This window comes from Strigops habroptila, chromosome 4 (genome assembly GCF_004027225.2).
Source record: "Strigops habroptila isolate Jane chromosome 4, bStrHab1.2.pri, whole genome shotgun sequence".
Taxonomy (NCBI): Eukaryota; Metazoa; Chordata; class Aves; order Psittaciformes; family Psittacidae; genus Strigops; species Strigops habroptila.
In genome coordinates, this window is record NC_046358.1 from 80,369,957 (window position 1) to 80,388,401 (window position 18,445).

An 18,445-nucleotide genomic window follows, 5' to 3' on the forward strand; every position below is an offset into this window, starting at 1 on the left:
TCCTCCTACAAGAGACATGAGATATTGGAGTTTCTGCTGAGCTCACTTTGAAAAGGGTCTCACTTGATGGGCAAAATGTTTCTGCCAGCCATCAAGCAACAACAAGGCACTGCCTCCCAGGTGAGATTTTAAGAAGTTCACCTTTTAGATTTCTTTCTGTTTTTAAGAGCCTAAAACCAATTTGCATTAATGCACATAAACCTTGGATCAGTGAAAATGAACAGTGCCACTGTCAGAAACCAATGTTCAGGTTTTAGATAACGGTTCTTAAGGGACAATATCATTGTTTAAGTTTGTCATGGTCCTACTTTTATTTAGTTGTCCAAAAGAAAGCTGCATTAGGCTTTTTCTTACACGTCTCTATTTTCACAATCTCGCACGTTAGGCTGGATTTCTCATTTACTGCTTCTTTATGTACTGAGTATGTGCTTTTAAGTTTGTTATTAATCACTCTGAATACAAGATCTCAATTTTTCTGTATATTAAATCTAGCAGTATAACAGTATAGCACAAGTATAGCAAGCGAATTGATCAAAAGTTAATCTAATTAGTCTTTAGTAAGGCAAAAAAGTTCTCAAAGTGAGATATTTATGAATCTTCTATTCACAGCATAATAAAACACACAGCAAACCATATTGTGAAATATTACTGCAAAGCTGCTAAGAGACACAGCAGTAAGTAATTAAGTAATTAATCACAATTAAGCTTCATTTTCATTTATATTCTAAAAGAAGGTAAGCTGAAGGCAATCTTCAAAGCACCAAAAAATTTCCTAACTGCTTTCAGGAGAAGCTTTGAATAAGCAGAATGACTGCTGTCCTTTTTAGCCTCCATAAGCATTTTTAACTATGCTAATCACCGTGATATTTGCAAATCTGCTTTCTACTGTACTTAGCAGAAGACCTACTTTCCTTTAGGGGTCTGTCAGCTGAACTTTATGTCCTTCTTACAGAAGAGCTAAAGCAGCACAAAAAGGCAGCAACCTTTTTCTCATGTCAGAATCACATCCTTCACGTATTTGACTGGCCCCATCCAGTGTCCCATGGATTTCAACAGAAGTTGGACTGGTTCTGAAATGATGAAAGAAAGTTAATCAAATGTCTGCACAAAGTGATTTATGTGAATGTCCATGGTTGTGATCTGCACGTCAGAATGATTCATTTCAACTTCTGCATGCAGGGCCTGAACATCAGATAAGAGGTTATCAGAATATTCTGCGTATTTTCCACAACAGCTAAAACACGTAGGGCTCACTTAAGTGAATAGAGAGGCAAGTAGGCTCCAGTGACCTCCCTCCAAACTGCGGTTTAGTGTTCGTATGCACCCTGTGTCCGTGTCAGCTATGTAAAAACAACCATTTATCAATCATTACTGAGAAACTGGCTCTGTGACAAACTAATTACTCCTCAAACCTATACCCATTAGCACAGGAGGAAGCAGATTATAAATTTAATTTTCTGGTGAACTGACCCAGCCTGGACACCAGGTGCCCACCAAAGCTGCTCTATCACTCCCATCCTCAACCGGACAGGGGAGAGAAAATATAATGGAAGAGTCATGGGCCAAAAGGACAGGGAGAGATCGCTCACCAGTTACAGTCATGGGCAAAACAGATTTGACGTGGGGAAACTAGTTTAATTTACTGCTAAATCAAATCAGAGTAGGATAATAAGGAATAAAACTAAAGCTCAGAACACCTTCCCCTCAGACCTCCCTTCTTCCTGGGCCCAACTTCACTTGTAATTTCTCTGCCTCCTCCCCTCCCAGTGGTCAGGGGGACAGGAATGGAGGTTGTGGTCAGTTCATTACACGTTTTTTTTCTGCTACTCCTTCCTCCTCAGGCAAGGACTCCTCACACTGTCTCCCTCCCATGGGAGACAGCTCTCCACAAACTTGTCCAACATGCTGTTCCTTTCACGTATTCTCACTCCTCTCTCCAGCTGCAGTCACCATTGTGCAGCAACTTCTTCCCCTTCTTAAATGCATTATCCAGAGGCGCTTCTACTGCTGGTGATGGGCTCAGCCTTGTCAGGCTCATCCTGGAGCCGGCTGCATTGGCTCTGTTGGACATGGGAGAAGCTTCAGGCAGCTTCTCACACAAGCCATCCCTGTACCAAAACCTTGCCATGCAAACCCAACACAATTTTACATATCAAGGCTCTGTACAGCTCCTGAAGTAACAAAATCTGCTACAGAAGTAGTACACTCAAGGTGTAACTTCACAGATGTTTTTGTAATGAGAGACTTTAGGTTTAAAGAGTCCTGGTTTACAGAGGTCCCTTTGAACATTTCTTCCCCAAAAATTTCTTCTGGGGTTTTTTGCCCTTGAAAGCATTTGCCCAGCCTCATACTGGGCTGGAAAAACAACACCCATTAAGAATATTTAGGGAAGCATCCCCATTCATACACCTGTGAAAGTAAGGCCAAGGACTAAAGTGAAAATGATCAAATACTTGAACCTGTCAAAGTCTTTGCCAGCATCCTAAAACAGAAAGTGCTAAAGGTTATTATTGACTTTTTCAAGTTTGATAGAAGGGTCATTCCATACATACAGGGGCAATGGAGAGCCTTATAAGAAATCAAGATTATTGGTAGAAAATATTGATGAATAAGGGGTAAAAAACCCTGACACTGATAAAGTGGAGCAGGGATTGGCACATGACATGCAGTAGATGGACATTCAGAACCCATTCATGTAACTAAGATGCCTTTTAATTAATTTCAAGCCCTTCCTAAGTTAAAATCCCTACTCCAAATCTTACAATCTAATAATAGCCACCCTTATATCAGGAATAATATTATACTAGCCCACCTAGCATGCAAAATATTTTACTCAGACATTATAAATGGAATAAGATGCAATCAGCAAACATGCAAGTTCATCCAAAAGGCAGCTAAAAAATACCTCCTTCAACAAGCAATAGAAATTAAAAGCCACAGGAGTGTCAAGAACAAGAGGTTCCAGACTTGCTGACAACTATCAGAAAGATTTCTATTCATCTCCAATGGATGTGACACATTTTGAAGTCATTTCAGCTACTCTGCTGAGGGCCAATTTTCCCTTCGAACTCTAAACTCAAAGCAGTTTCATACTCATACTTATAAATGTTATCTGAGAAAGAACTATGTCAATATTTTTGCATTTACTGGAAACCTGGTCCCTGCAGTTCGAGTCTGTTTCGCAAGAGTCTCCTACATGGGCAACGTGATGTCTTGTTGATAAGTCACAGGGTCAGCTTTCACTGGTGTTTCTAATAGGAAATGGCATTATATTATAGTTTCCAGGAAAACTACCATCTGTGCCTCCTGTCAGTCTTTGCAACTGGCAGCAAAGTATCTATGGGGAATGTTTTCATGCTGCCAAATATCAGCAGCGTTCCCTGTCAGAAGCTCTAAGCATGGCTGAAGCTAACAAACAGTGGGTTAAGATAAGAGCTGCTGTTTCCACTCTGCCAACTCATTTACTAAGTAATTCCAGCAGCATCGGTGCGCCTTTGACGCTCAGTCCCTGGGATAAATTCAGTCTGCACTATCTAGAATAGGGATAACTTGCATTAATTTTGATTGGCAAGAATCTGTCTTCTTTACTAGACTGATGCTGATTTACATGGACCAGAAGCAGAATGTTCAGTTCATAAAGATTCCCTATTCGGAACATGAGCAACTCCAAAATGCTAGAAATGTAGAGATCTAGCCCCTTGCTATCTTGTAAGAAGTGCAAATGATCTGTTTACACCTATGATCTAAACAAATAAATTAGCTACACAAAAAGATTTACCATAAAACTGTCTTATAATTTTATATTTTCTCAAATATTAAAAAGGCTTTAGCAGAAAATTTTAATTTCATCTCTATGATCTGATGAACTTTACATGTAAGAAAGGAACATATCAGTTTCATAACTGATACGTTTCGCAAACATTTCTTCCCCAAAACCAGGCTTAACTGACTTGTTCTACAGTTTAAGTGTCTGTAAATACTGGGAGGGGGGAAAAAAACCTATAGTTAAACATTGATGGTTACCATATAAGAAAGATCCTTCAATGAAATCACCCAGCTAGTGCATTCAATTCCTTAAGTCATAAAAAATGAACTAAACACCTTCATTAAAAACAGTGAGACAAAGTGTATCCATAGGGTAAATCTACTAAGTCCCAGCTACTCTGAACATCACCATCATGACAGCAAGAATGCTTTCTGAAGGTGCATGCAATCTTTGATAGATCCACTGAGCTGAAGTATTTTATATGGCAAGAAACTGCAAGTTACCTTCAGTTTTAAACTGAATGAAAAGATTGGCTACAGTTAACAGGCTTGTGTGCTCTCCAAGAAAACGAAACTGTATGTTTTAATTATCTCTTTCGGTTTCTGTGGCTCACCAGTTATAAGCACAGTGGAAATTCTGCCACAGGTTAAATTGTTGTAGCAACTTCCAATCATTTGGATACTGAATTTTATTCAGGTTTGTTGCCACTTGGTTTTAAAGTAGGATAGTTGCATGAAAATCAGCCTCCAAGTGCTCTGCAAACATGGACCAGGAACTACAGTGGTGCTAACTGGCTGTTTGTATTCCAACACTGAAAAGCACCATCTATTCTGCTGATGCTTAAAAGCTGCCACTTCTTGTATTCCAAGTAGTCACCTTTATAAAATCCGGAACTCAAAGCATCCAATGACACCTGTTTTCTAACACTACATTCATTCTAATTATTCCTGTTATTTAATACACCTAAGTTACTGGAAGTCAGTATGAATACCAGGAAAACTATAGGGGGGTTGGTTTTCATATGACTCAGTTTTTAAGAAAAGCATTACCTAGTGATAGCTGGGCATCTCGGAATTTCATCTCATTTCCGAAACCCAGGCAGCTAAGGCTTGAAGATGAATACAGGTAACTGTTGCATAAATTCATGCTGCCTGATGGAATACCTTATCTTTAGAATTGCACAAAAATAAGGCATTTTGCTTTTTGCAGTAATGAAATCTCAACCCACAACACCTCCCTGATGTATGAAAAGCTGCACTGTTCACTCTACGGTGAATCCTTTCTCACAACACATAAATGTTATAAAAGAAAAGGTTTGTCAGGTTTTCCATATAGAGGCTCATTCGGAATTCAGTGATAAAGCTAAGTCAGGAAGAGGTGGAGCAGGAGACCAGTCACACTCATCTGATACTGGGACACTGTGAGACGTTAGCAAAACACGATGGGGTTTATTGAGTTAACCCATGCAGAGCCCCAGTGCAGCTGTTCCTGAGCAGCTGCGAGGAGGGCACAGCCGCCAGCAGCCTAACTCCTGCAGAGGCTCCATTACAAAGGAACAAACAGCATAGAACAGGAGGATTTATCTGTAGTGGCAGATGTGCCTGGCAGATAGCATCTGTGTCTGAGCACGGGACTCCTTCCATGCAGATCTTTAGTGGCCTTAATGCTGGACTGTCTCCTTTCCACAGAACTTAAGGTCTCCCCATTTTGCAGGAATTTCATTTGCCTCCTCTACCCCGTAGCACTTTGTTATTACAACCTTCCACACCACTACCACAATGCCATTCTCTAACAGATATAACAGGCTCTTGAAAACACCCTTGGGCAGTTTTTATTATGGTTTCCAGAGTAGTTGATCTTTTTTGTCTGTCTTTATTGGCGGATATTATCTGTTCTCATAAGCTTTAAGCTGCTTAAAAATTGAGGGGAGGGGGGTGTGAGGAAAGAGAAAAGAAAGCAAATACAGTTATCCATTGCTGATGGTTACACATGTTGTTGTGAGCAATTGCTATGAACTCTGAAGACATAAATTCTTCAGTTCTAACCTAATATAGAGAAGATGTGCATCTTGAAAAACAGTGGCCATATCCTAAAATCAAGTTTTCCTCTCTTTCTTCCAAACCAAAGGAGTATCTGAACTCACTTGTTGATGCTTACTGACCAGCAATTTGCAAAGACTCGCTTCTCACATGGCCTTATATAGATTCCCAAAGAGATGAACAATCTAAATAGAAATAAAACGTGCAACTGACATTGTTTATAATTTTAAATTATATGAAATTATATATATTTATATAATAATAATAATAATGTAAACAAAAGGCTAACACAGAAGGAAGAAGGCCAGGGACAGTAAGCAGTTTCTCATGGCACAAGTGGGATCTGGATAACCAGGGAGCTGATATGCAGATAATTTACTACAAAGATGGTGCTTCAGAATGAAAGGAACAAACAAGTGACAGCGGCTGCCAACATGTGTGGAACAATAAAAAAGGTCACCTGGCAAGTGAGAGAGGGGCCCACAGGAAGGAGCTGAAAGACATATATTCAGAATTTCTGGGAAAGCAGAGGGGGAGCAACCTCAACAGATGACCAAAGCAAAATGCGATGACCAGAAGCATGAGTATCTCTGTACTCATTCAACATGTAACAGAAATACACCCTCACAGTTCTTGGGAATTCTATTTTTATTGTTGACTTAACATCCCTAAGAACAGCCTGAGATGTCTCATGGGAAAGTAACGGAGAATTAAGAGGTGAAACAGTATCATACTTAGAAATCCTGTGATAAGTCTGATACAATATGTGTATATGTGTCATGAGCAAATGATAGGAGGTGCAGCATTAACTGTAACGGAGTCATCAGGGAGAGATAAAGGGGAAAACGAGGGCCGGGCAGATATGAAAAACAAGGGGGTTTTAAAAAATAGCAAAAGGGGGAAATGTACATAACCATTTATGTCTGGACAGAACGAACACTTAAAGGCATTACACTGGATCAGGGGAAGGCAATAAGCTATAAAGCTGTAAATGGGCTCCCAGCACTGAAATTGTGCAGAATTTAGCATGAGTTGGCAATAGTCAAAGGACTTCTTAAAAAATTTTTAATTATTGTCATGCTGCTACTAAAGCAAGTTCCTACTGCAAAGGGAAATTTCAGAGTTATTTTCAATGCTACTTTATAACAGGTATTCTTGTTACTTAGTCATGGCTGCTTTCACATTACATTGCACTGAATTAACTACATTGTAAAATAGAACAGATATCGATTATAAACACAGCACCTGCCAAACTGGTCAAGGATTGCACCACAGACAAAAATGACAGGGTTTGAAGGGGCCTGTTTTTCAGCCCAGCACCCAGAATCAAGCAGGATTTTCTTCTCCACTGATGTTAAAAGCTTCAACAAAACCAAAAAATTTTATCTGAGCTGTATCATTGTATTATAAACAGCAGCAACTCCTCAACCACATAGGGAAAGTATATTCTGAAACCTACTTGCCTGCACTGCTGCATTCCGCCCCCCCCCCCACCCCGGGCAATCTACTTTTACTTAACTGTATATCCAGCCAGCAAGTCTTCTGTTAATCCCTATGGTATGTATATAAGCTAGTAAGCCTAAAAATATGTCATGCTACCCAGACTGAAAGGTAACAACAGTGTGACACTTCATTCTCTCACACTTGAGAGGTCACAGTATGTTCCCCTTGAGGTACACCTAATTGCAGGTATGCTGTTTTCCAGAAATACTGATCACCCACTATTTAAAGTATTAATAAATAATCCGTAAGTAATATTTAGAGCAACACTTTCAATAAGCACCTTTCAAACCCTGATGAGTAGCTGACAATGGTTTATGCGTATATGCAACACTTCTGGCCAAGCTTTTCGCATTCCTTAGTCTTGATCTGAAGCAAACCTGTGCCATGCAGCAAAGCTCTGTGCAGCACTCAGCCTTCTCCTATGGTGTATCCGTCTCTGTAGGAATTAAGAGATTCTGTGAGAACTCTAGAAGACCCAACGAAGGTAGGAGTCTTAGGCCTGTCTAGAAACTCACCTCACTGGCAACAGCTTTATTAGCTATCTATGGTTTATAATGGCGTTAAAGCTTGTGAAAACACGTATTTAGAGGTTAGATAATCTAGATAAGAGCTATGTCACATACAGACGATAACAGACCAAGTAGACAAATCATTCATTGTCTAAACAAAAAAATTTGCAGAGCAAGATATAATGCTACAGCTGGATAAAGGTTTGGGGTTTTTTAAGTCAAATAAAATAATCAGAGCGTGGAACGGTCATGCTCGAAACTGTTAACCAACCTGCTCTGCAACTTGGTGGTGCATTATGAATGAAAATGTCTGAAAAACAGACTGCAGCTAGGAACTCTGTAATATAAGGAAGCAACACTTCATTAATTTTTCTCATTAAAAGTTCATTTTATGTATTTTTTCTAAAGCAATCTCTGCCACCGAGTGCTCTTAACTTTTTGTGCAGTGTTGTAAGAAGTTTTTCTTAAGTACCTTGTGCAAATTTGTACCTATATAAAACCACCTTCAACTTCTATGGCATGTAAAGAAATGGATACTCGGCCAAGTATCAGAATTCCAGAAGTACTTCTACACTAATACCTTTCCTACCTTATTGTTTCCCCAGTGAACTTAGGGTGATTCAAGTCCTTCTAGAGTTTCGAGGCAGCAAAGGCTTGATGCCAGTTTATAACACAGAGTTATCCATAGTATATACACAATTCTGTCTGTGGACTATGCATCAAACAGGAATGTAGGAATTTTCTGCCATGTGAGAGTTGCAGTGGTTTTACAATATTCTTAATGAATTATTAAATACAAACCAAGAAGTACAGACCTTGCCTAAAAAAGACCCCAAACTGCAATCACATAGAGTAACTTAACCCAAATGAATAACCACTTTTAGTGTTTCTCTGGTATTTTTGCCATAAACACCTGCTTACTTTTTAATTAAGGGAGTTTTCATTGGTGTTTATTTGCTATGGAATAAAACCTCAGAATCTTTAAATATAAGACAAATTATTTTGAAAAAGGCAGCTCTCAGTTTTGGCTGATAATGTCAGTTAAAAACGTACTTTGAAGATAGTAACTTTAGTTCATTACTCTGAGAAGTTTCCATATAAACAAATCAACAACCACAGAACAAAATTCAGCATGGCATGAATTACCAACCAACAGTTCAAAAACTCTTTCAAGAAATGATCCATTTTAAAGATGTGGAGAATATACACAGAATAAATACATCCATTAATTGCGAGTGACATGCAAATACTCCTGAGAACAATCGTCTTTTCAACTTTTCAAAGAGAAAGCAGAATTGAATCCATAACACCATCACAAAATGAGGCTCACACTGTAAAGCCTTTTCAAAACCCTAGAAGAACATCCAAATTCAAAGTAAATGCTCAGCAACCTTTTCTCCCAGCTTGTATTCCAACCTAGCTCACCTTTGCAAGCAGCACAAGCACCTGTGCCCTTCGTAGTACATGAATTCTTAAATACTGATTGTTTAGGATGTATGGCCTATAAAAATGAAACCTCAAAGCTACATATTCTCATCCCAGGTTAAAAGTAAAACCCACGCTCTCCAAAGAGAGCTGTTGATTGCACTTGCAGGGAATGGAACGGCACCTCCAATGTCCCCAGAGAACCCCAGCGCAGATGACAATACCATAACAAACCTGTGGGCTCCGGCAGCCCGTATATTTTAAGTAGTAAATCTGAAACCCAGAGACTAAACTGAGCTGGATCCAACAGCCCGCTCCCCTCCGAGCACAGCCTCTCACTTCTTCAAACTGGCTGTAAACAGGGAAAGGGAGGGGCCTGCCGCCTGCCAAGCCAAGCAGAAACTTGTGAGTAAGTTATAGAGGAAAAACAAGTGCAGCGCAGGCAGGCACGCAGAGCCGCACGCTGCCCAGGCGCTGGCGGGAGGCGATCACCATGTTCTCTAAGCGAAACACGACAGGGCTGTGCAGCCAGCTTCCTTCCTCGGAAACGCTGCTTATCAACGGCGTGCGGATCCGGCAGCGCGGAGGAATGTGAAACGTGAATTAAAGGTAAGAGGCTTTACAGCAGCGCTGCCGAGGTTGGGGCCGTGGGAAAGGCAGGCTGGAGAGCGAGCGGCGGCTGCCAGGACGCTCTTGCCTTCTACGCTTAGAGTTCTGACTTTAATTTTCAGCGTGATAAAAGTATAAAATCAGGCAAGACCTGGGGAAGCATTAGGGAAGGCTGAGTCAGGCCACAGTAAACAAGAGGACTGCAGCAGTCACTTATGCAACAGAGTCAACCTGGGACTGCAAATGTACTTTTGACTGGAGAAGGGGTTAAGTATTGATTGATCGAGTAAAACAACTGCGCCCGAAGCATCGGAAGGACTTACCCAGACGTGGTCTGTGGAAACAAAACTGCCTTTAAAATGACAAGAGACACGGCTGGGTAAAAAATGCTGAGCTGGGCCCGGGCAGCACAGCAAACAGGTTCAGTGCCTTCACAGGTAAGTGACAATTTAAAATGGGTGATTTCTGCATTAGTGGCCAGAATACCTCATCTGGTAACTTAGAAGTCATCAACAAAATTTCTTCTGAAAGTATTGTTACTTTGGAATTTATTTCTGGTCATTTTGGAAGTAAGTTTTGTAATTTCGGAGTTAAGTTCTGCAATTTGGTACGGTTACTATTCAACACAATGAATTGCCAACCATTTCTACCATTAACATAGAATCATCGTATTTAACTGCAGTTAGAGGACATGAAGAAAAATGGGGTAATTACTAAAACACTTGTGAAATCGGACATTCTCCTACTTTATAAAATATAAAGCATGGTAGCAAAGACTGTTGATCTTCTGAGACAATATACAGGCAGGTATTCTGTGGCTGATGTAATTCAGTCTGGAGTAATCAAAGCTACATGCTTAAGGATAAACCTACATAATGGAATTACGTGATTGTATGCATGCCTTTGCTTAGTCACCCTTGCACTCACCATAGTGCATATATTTGCAATATCTAGTTCCAGTCTGCTGCTTTGGTTGAATCAAGTCATAACAGTTCAATGAGATGTAACTCTGGTTGCCTTCAACTGTGCAAAACAGCTTTTCCTTTTCTTTCTTAAAAACTTAAAACAACAGATGCTTCCTGAAAATAAATTGGGTGGTTTTCAGTGCTCAAGAAGTGTGACGATTGAAAGACAATATAAAGATACGGTACTTTCTACTCATATCAATACTATAGCTAAAGAACTGATTCGAGAAAACAAAGTGTTTCCTCTAAGGTGAGAAAGCAGGCTTTGATAACAATAGAACTGCATCTTGTGCTGCTGCCACTTATCTGAGGAAATCCAACATATGACAGTGGAATAAAAATTTCTTTGCCCAGTTAAACTTACTGTATTTTTAGCCTGATTTCTGGCACAGGCTATGGTATTTAGAAGAAAAATGCACACAAAACAACTGCAGTGGAAAATAAAAAATGGAAGTTGACATGATTCTGGAATACATTCTGTACTATGGCTGAAGTGTCAAAGGATTAGCACTAGAGAGCTGCAACCACGTATCCATATGCTTACAAAACCCATACCATATAATTTAGCCATATGGTTCATGGAGTATAGCATGTTGTCTAGTAACATTCATTTTAATTGCACAATGTTTATTATGGATTTGATTAAATCTTGTTCTCTCTCTGGAAAGAATGCAGGTACGTGTACTTGTACTTTCCTATACGTGCTGAAAGAGAGACACACAACACTGAGTATCTGACAATATCAGAGTACACGTGACATGGGAAATCACCTGCTGCATAAATTCTATGCTGTCCCAGATACAGGAATAAGAACCATGGCTTTAAGGCTGTGGATGTTTTGAATTGTACTTGAAAGATTATTTCTTATTTCTGCATTTTGGAAAGAGACTGTCCATGATTGCTTTGAAGTTCACTGATTTCAGTTAAAATGTTATCTCTTTAGAAAAGCAAAGATAGCTGGACAACAACTACTGATACTAGCATACTTTTTAAAGAATTCAAGCTATTTTGAGAGGAAATGATAGCTGATTCTTGCCTTTTTGGAAAGTTAGGCTGCCCTGGTATTGGGTTCCCTAGACTACAGAGGTCCATTGTTTTTTTCCAACTAAATGCTTATAGGTTGGAAGTCTGAATACAAACTGACCTATAAAAAACCCCTTCGCCTCATTTCCCAGTTCTCTCTAGTCTTTGTCAGTTTTATCAGTGATCCAGTTTACATCCACCATACTGCCTTGCAAATGCCTCCTAAGAAACTATCTTTTCAACATAAAGCTTATTTAACACCTTCGAGAACTCTATTCTTGATCTTATTGCTAAGATTTGTTTTTCAGCTTATAGCCTTCAATTCTTCAGCAGCTACTCTTTTATATTATTCACGATATAAAAGGTACTGTTTAATAATTTTAAAAAACATTGTACTTATCTTCATGTATATTATATCTGTACTTACTTTAAAGGTATAGTTTATTCACTTCTATTGAGTGTCCTGTATCGACTCATTTGCCATTAATTTCATTTAAATTAGAACTTCAGAATATGTACTAGTCTCATGAAATTCTGAATCACAGATGACCTTCTTGTAGTCTAACAAGATCAAAAGACATTTCAGTCACTGAGCTTAAATTGAACAGTTACATGAACCATATAATGTCTATCATTAGAATGTTTTCTTCATACTACATTGCATTTCACTTACAATGTAATATTTCAACAATACTTTCACTATTTCTCTCTCTACAGAAAAGCTGGTAACCAGCGGAGAAGATACAAAAGCTAAAATCACTATGTGGAGCTGTGAAGCCTTGAACAACAGTACCAAGAGCAGTGAGGACCAGCATCTCTGCCATGACTTCCACTTTGTGCTTTCCATCTTTTCCCTACTCTACCTCATTATATGTTTCCCAGTTGGCCTTTGTTACAATGGCTTGCTGGTCCTAGTTAACCTCTATAACAAAGCTACTATGACTATGCCAGATGTTTACTTTGTCAACATTGCCATTGCCGGTCTCATCATAAACGCTCTGGCACCAATGTATCTTCTAGGTCTTGCCAATACAAAATGGGCCATCTGGAATTCTAACAATGAAGTTTATATTACCTTACTTATTTTATTCAACGTCTCGTCTTTAGTTACCATGTACTCGACTACATTACTCAGTCTGGACTACTACATTGAACGTGCTCTACCTAGAACTTACATGTCAAGCGTGTACAACACCAAACATGTCTGTGGATTCATATGGGGTGGTGCCATGCTTACAAGTTTTTCATCTCTCTTGTTCTACGTCTGCAACCATGTCTCCACTAAAATAATTGAATGTTCCAAGATGCAGAACAAAGAAGCAGCAGATGCCATTATGGTCTTTATTGGGTATGTTGTACCAGCTATCGCTGTACTGTATGCACTTGTATTAATCTTGCGAATACGCAAAGAGGCAACACCACTGGATCAAGACACTGGACGATTAGATCCATCAGTGCACAGGCTTTTGATTGCCACAGTCTGTACACAGTTCACCTTATGGACACCCTATTATGTTATTCTCTTGGTAAGCACATTTACTAATGCACGAGGAAGAATTGCAGATGAGAATTACAGTCGAATATTACATTTTACCAAGATTTTGTCTAAATTCTTGGCTTTCTCAAGCAGCTTTGTAATGCCTCTGCTCTACAGATACATAAACAAAAACTTTCCCAACAAATTACGACGTCTGCTTAAGAAAATACACGGTGGGAATCAAGGGTGTTCTCATGAGCACACAGTAGTACAGCAGGTCATGACGTAGGTATGGAAAAACCCTCTGGTGCTCTGTTACTGCAGTACTTGCTGTACCAGTACTGGGACTGTGATATCGCTGTGTTGGTACTCAGAGCCGTTAATGTGAGAGTCCCAAGCAACGGGCTAGCAGGAGCTTTCCATTACAGTTCAATGAAACAGTCTTAATTTTCAAATAGTTAACTGTTTGCTGAAATCTTGTGAGACTCTGGCCTATGTGCTGTAAGACCTGTGACATCTAATACTTTCAGTGCACTGAATGGGTTACAAAGCATAAACTCTGTCTTCATCGCTTTAATATTCCTGTCTGAAGAAATCACTAAGCAGTTTATTGAAGTCTTGACTGAAGACACAGCACCTTGTATCTTGTATAGGAAAAGGTATTACCTTAATTTCTGTACAAAGAAGTAATAGTGCTATCCTTGATGAAGTAAATAGCGTTTTTCAATGAAGATGATAGAGATGATCTTTACTAAAGATCGTATTACCCAATTATACATGTCAAAATAGTAAATGTTAATTATAAATTAAATTATTTAATTTCTTTCTCCATCACTGAATGCCCTCTGAAAGAAGCCTGATTTACCATGTTCAGAAATTATCTTCTCACACAAACTAACCTAGGTTTTAACATTTATGGTAAATGGATTATTTTTTTTCTAGGTATAACAAAAATGTGTTTTAGTTTTCCAGTGCTTTGTTTGCATCCTCAAACATTTCAAGAATTCAGAAATATTTATTGACTAATTCTAAGGGAACTGAGAGATGTTTGTTCCGCATATTAAAATGAAGGACACAGTGGTTTACAAAGTTAAATCAAAGTTTAACTAGTAAATATCGTCTGGCTAAGTGTTACGGTCCACATATGTTCATGTAACAAGTAATTATCTTAATAATAAATATGTTTATGATTAACATTTTGTATTTTCAAGGGATATGTTTGCAACAAATAAAATAACATCTCTTTAATCTAAGGCATCACTGAAGGTTTGGAAACCATACCAAATCCCTGAATACATACAAAGTTTAAAAATGGGAATAATATCTAGGAATCCCAGTCAGCATCAGCTTTTTGCTGACTTCTCAGAAACAGAGTGCCTCCCAATGTGATTCTTGAATGCACAGTGCAAGTACAGTTTCTGTATTTCACAGTGGGGATGAAGAAATCCAATCCAGATTGCCAAGTTTTACCAAGTATATGAAATACATAAGAAACAACAACATGCTGCAGGAAGCAAATTAAGTTACCCACAACACCCAACAATGAAACATTGACCCAAGAACTCCCTGTTCCTAAGCTGCTGTTGCATTATTAATGACAGGGGGGGACAGAAGTTAAATGATACTCTGCCACTGGTTTGGAGGCAGCAAGACATCTTTGTCAGTCACTGCAACCCAGCAGAATCATTTCATTGCTTAATCTGTCACAACACGACTCAAATTCCATGTGACTTTATTAAAAAAATGTCTTTTCCAGCCTTTGGTGTAGAAAAAACATAGAGCAAGCCCAGAATTGAACCTTTTCCATTGCTTACAGCACAACATCTGATAATGGGTCCTCATTTGTCAACATAGAGACATGCTTAAATTCTAAGTGAAAAGCAGGTGAGGTACAGCCTTTTCAGATCTTTTCCCTTCTCATCAATGTTCCCCAAGTAATTTCTTGTCATAGCCATGTTTGCTTGTCTTCTTCATATACAAGCATGTCTTAAGTTGTCAACATCCTGATGAAAAAGACTTCCCATTAATCTTTACTTTTTTAGTAGCTTTTCATTTATTGATCTGTGAATTTTTTTAATCTTTAAAGCCTATACAGTAAATCACCTATTTCTGTGGCATTTTCTCCATACAAAACCTATCCAGCACAACTACATCAATTTACTTCATAGTTTTAGCCCGTTGATGAAAACCATATTAAGGAATGAAGCGTTTATCATTGTATCCCATTCACACATTAATATATTGTGCCTCTATGCTGACATGATCTTGGCTGCTCTGGTTGGGGTTTTTCCCCCCTTGAGAGGTTTTCTGTGAATTTCTACACATCTTGAGCATTCAAACTCACTTCCACACAGAAGTGCTTAAGAAAGAAATCTTTCCTTACAACTGTCAAGCAGTTAGGCTCCTCTTCTTCCCATCTGAAGAAAATCAGGTTTCCTAATGCACCACATTAAATCTCTCATGTAAAATCTGTTAAAGAAATTCTGTCCCATTATGCAGGAAAATTCCAGCAGGGAGGAACTGGCTTATCTGGTAAGAATAGAGGCTTCCAGAACTGGGACACTGCCAGAACTGTGTGGCTCAACAGGCAGCATTAAGTGCAATTTTAACTTACACATTGCTCCCTTACTTCTATTTCCCCCTTCCACTATGACATCTTACTTCCTGTCTCTCACAGGACTGCCACACTTATTTCTGTTCCCTTCTCTCTATGTTAAATTCACAGTTTCACATCATGGATCTTTTATCATTTCTCTTTTTCTCTTGTGTTTTTCACTTCTCTGCACTATCTGTTTAATTTTCATTTTGCTCCTTCGTTTCCAACCATGCTTGGCCTTGTACATTGGGTACTGCTCACCACTTACATGTACTTCATTAGACTGACTCCTTTACGATGACCCAAATCTGATTCAGTGAATTGACATTACAAATGGATTTATGTAGTAAAATGGAAGCTGCTATTTGAGAGATGGAGAAAGAACAAGTTTTTATATTATTTACCCATGAAAACTCAATTTTTATTCTTTTCCTAATCCCTTTTTTATTGCAGCAGAGTTAAGTACATACATGCATATGAATATATATATACACACATATACTAAATGTGATGGCAATCATAATGACAACGAATTTCATAGTTTAATGAACAAGTAAGTCTGATATCCACTCAACTTTTCTAAGAGTTAATTTGATATATTAGTTGCCTCAAAGAAACTGTGCCATGGAGCTGCCTGGTTGCTATTCTCATAAGGAGATTTTTAACTTAATTGCAGCACCCTCACATGGTATTTCTTGAAAAAGCAGTATCCCAAAAAGTGAGAACTTTGCAGCATCTATATAAAGAACAGCAGATGAGCAAGTGCAGTAAAATACTTCAGGAAATGTATGGTATCATAAATATGAAAGAACTTTTATGGAAAATCTTTAACATACAGAGTTCTCCAGAATGGGGCCTTTCCATTTCAAATACCTGAAGGTTTTTGATGATTGTATATAGGGGCTTATCTATTCTGCATTCAAATATGAATAAAACACTGTATATATGCAAGATAAAAAATCAGCCTACTGATGTATAAAGAATTTACAAAGAATTTATTAAATTATTTCTTAAAGCATATCATTGGAATGTAAACCTCTGAGCAGGAAGGTATACTGTATGTTTCTGTATGTGTATCCTGTATACTAGAAATTAAGCACTAGTTAAGTGCCATTAACAGTGTTATTTTCTCACAAAATGCAACTTAATATTTGAGTTGATCTATGGCTTACAGCCCTCTTGCTGAACCGCCAATCAAGTCAATTCAACTAACAAAAATGTTGTGCTCTGCTTCTGCTTGAATTATTAATGTAGCAAGCTCAAGAGGGGTCCTCGTTGGCTAACTGAGTAGAGGCCCTGCTTTCAAAAGCTTCCAGGGGAGAATCGAACTGAGTTGGTCTCCGAAGACATAATTTCAGTTAATGGAAGAAAGTGATCAATCACTAGAAAATTTCTGTTTCTATTCAAATGAAGAGATGTGGCCTCCAAAATGATGTCAAAATACTCTAGAAATGGACTTTCTGCAAAGCTTCACAAAGAAACTATTGACTCCTAATACATTCTCAATAAAAAGTGTTCAAGTGTATCTGGTCAGTAAGATGTGTCATTTGTTTTTTTGGCCTTCTTGATAAAAACCTATTGCATAGAAGGTTAAACCTGTGTTGCTTCACTGAATTAAAACATAACAAATTGCATGACTTGACTATCAAATCACACACATTATCAGATTTTCCAGGACATAAATTTGACATCATTAAAATCTCATTGTGCATCAGCGGGAATTTACCTGGGAATGAAAGGAAAAAGGCACATACACATGCCTTTTTTCAGCATAAAGAATCCTGCACCTAATAAGACAGAGAAACATCGTACCAGGAATACAAGGCTGGTGATTAATGCACATGTTGGCCATGTCCTTGTCACTTCCTCTCCTTTGTGCTGCCACAAAAGAGATCTCGGAAATCAGCTCCCTGCAGGAATTATCTTAGTTCCCAGAACAACATAATATAATAACACATACCTCTGGCATCCCAAACAAAATTTAGCTTTAAGAATATAATGTTGCTCCTGACACATTTATTGCAGTAACCACTGTGGATAACCAAAAAGATCAGTCACCATGGATCAGTTTACCCCACATATATGAAAATATTTTCTGGCTATACTTTCAAAATTACTAATTTATTCCCTTTAAGTGTTTCTGTAAAGTGTAGGAAGACAGCAGGTAAAATCAAACTCTATTTAAAAAGCAACTGTGAAAATGGAATTTGCAATATTATACCATTTAGTCAAAGCTTAGTATCTGACAAGATGCCCTTATTCCATACATGGGTTTAAAGAGTATTTAAAGAGTATTTAGAGTATTACAGTAGTTACTTTAATTAGAGAACCAGCATCCCTCAGCAGAGTGGTGATCTTTCTTGTGCTTCATTCGTGATAGCTTTAAGATATAACTGTCACACATAAAAAGGCTGTTTCTCATCTGGATTAGTAAAACTCCTTTTATACAACATAGACTTGAAAGATGTTAAATGAGAACAGTTAATTACGCAGCAAGTTAACAAGCCTACAGGTTTGCAAAGGGGGAACTTCT

The 18,445-nt window shown here is 38.4% G+C and overlaps 1 protein-coding gene across 4 annotated transcripts in view; it reads left to right on the forward strand.

Moving 5' to 3' along the window:
• GPR146 (G protein-coupled receptor 146) overlaps positions 1–17,437 on the forward strand; it is a 51,211-nt gene extending 33,774 nt beyond the window's left edge. The window contains exons 1-2 of one of the 4 annotated variants that reach the window (XM_030485127.1): positions 15–120; positions 12,557–17,437. In XM_030485127.1, the coding sequence (XP_030340987.1) occupies positions 12,601–13,605 (1,005 nt within the window). In that variant the 5' untranslated portion in view covers positions 15–120; positions 12,557–12,600 and the 3' untranslated portion in view covers positions 13,606–17,437. Of the gene's footprint in view, positions 1–14; positions 121–9,633; positions 10,289–12,556 lie in introns of those variants that run through there. The other 3 variants (XM_030485125.1, XM_030485128.1, XM_030485126.1) reach the window with 3 other exon arrangements.
• The last annotated feature ends 1,008 nt before the right edge of the window (positions 17,438–18,445 follow it).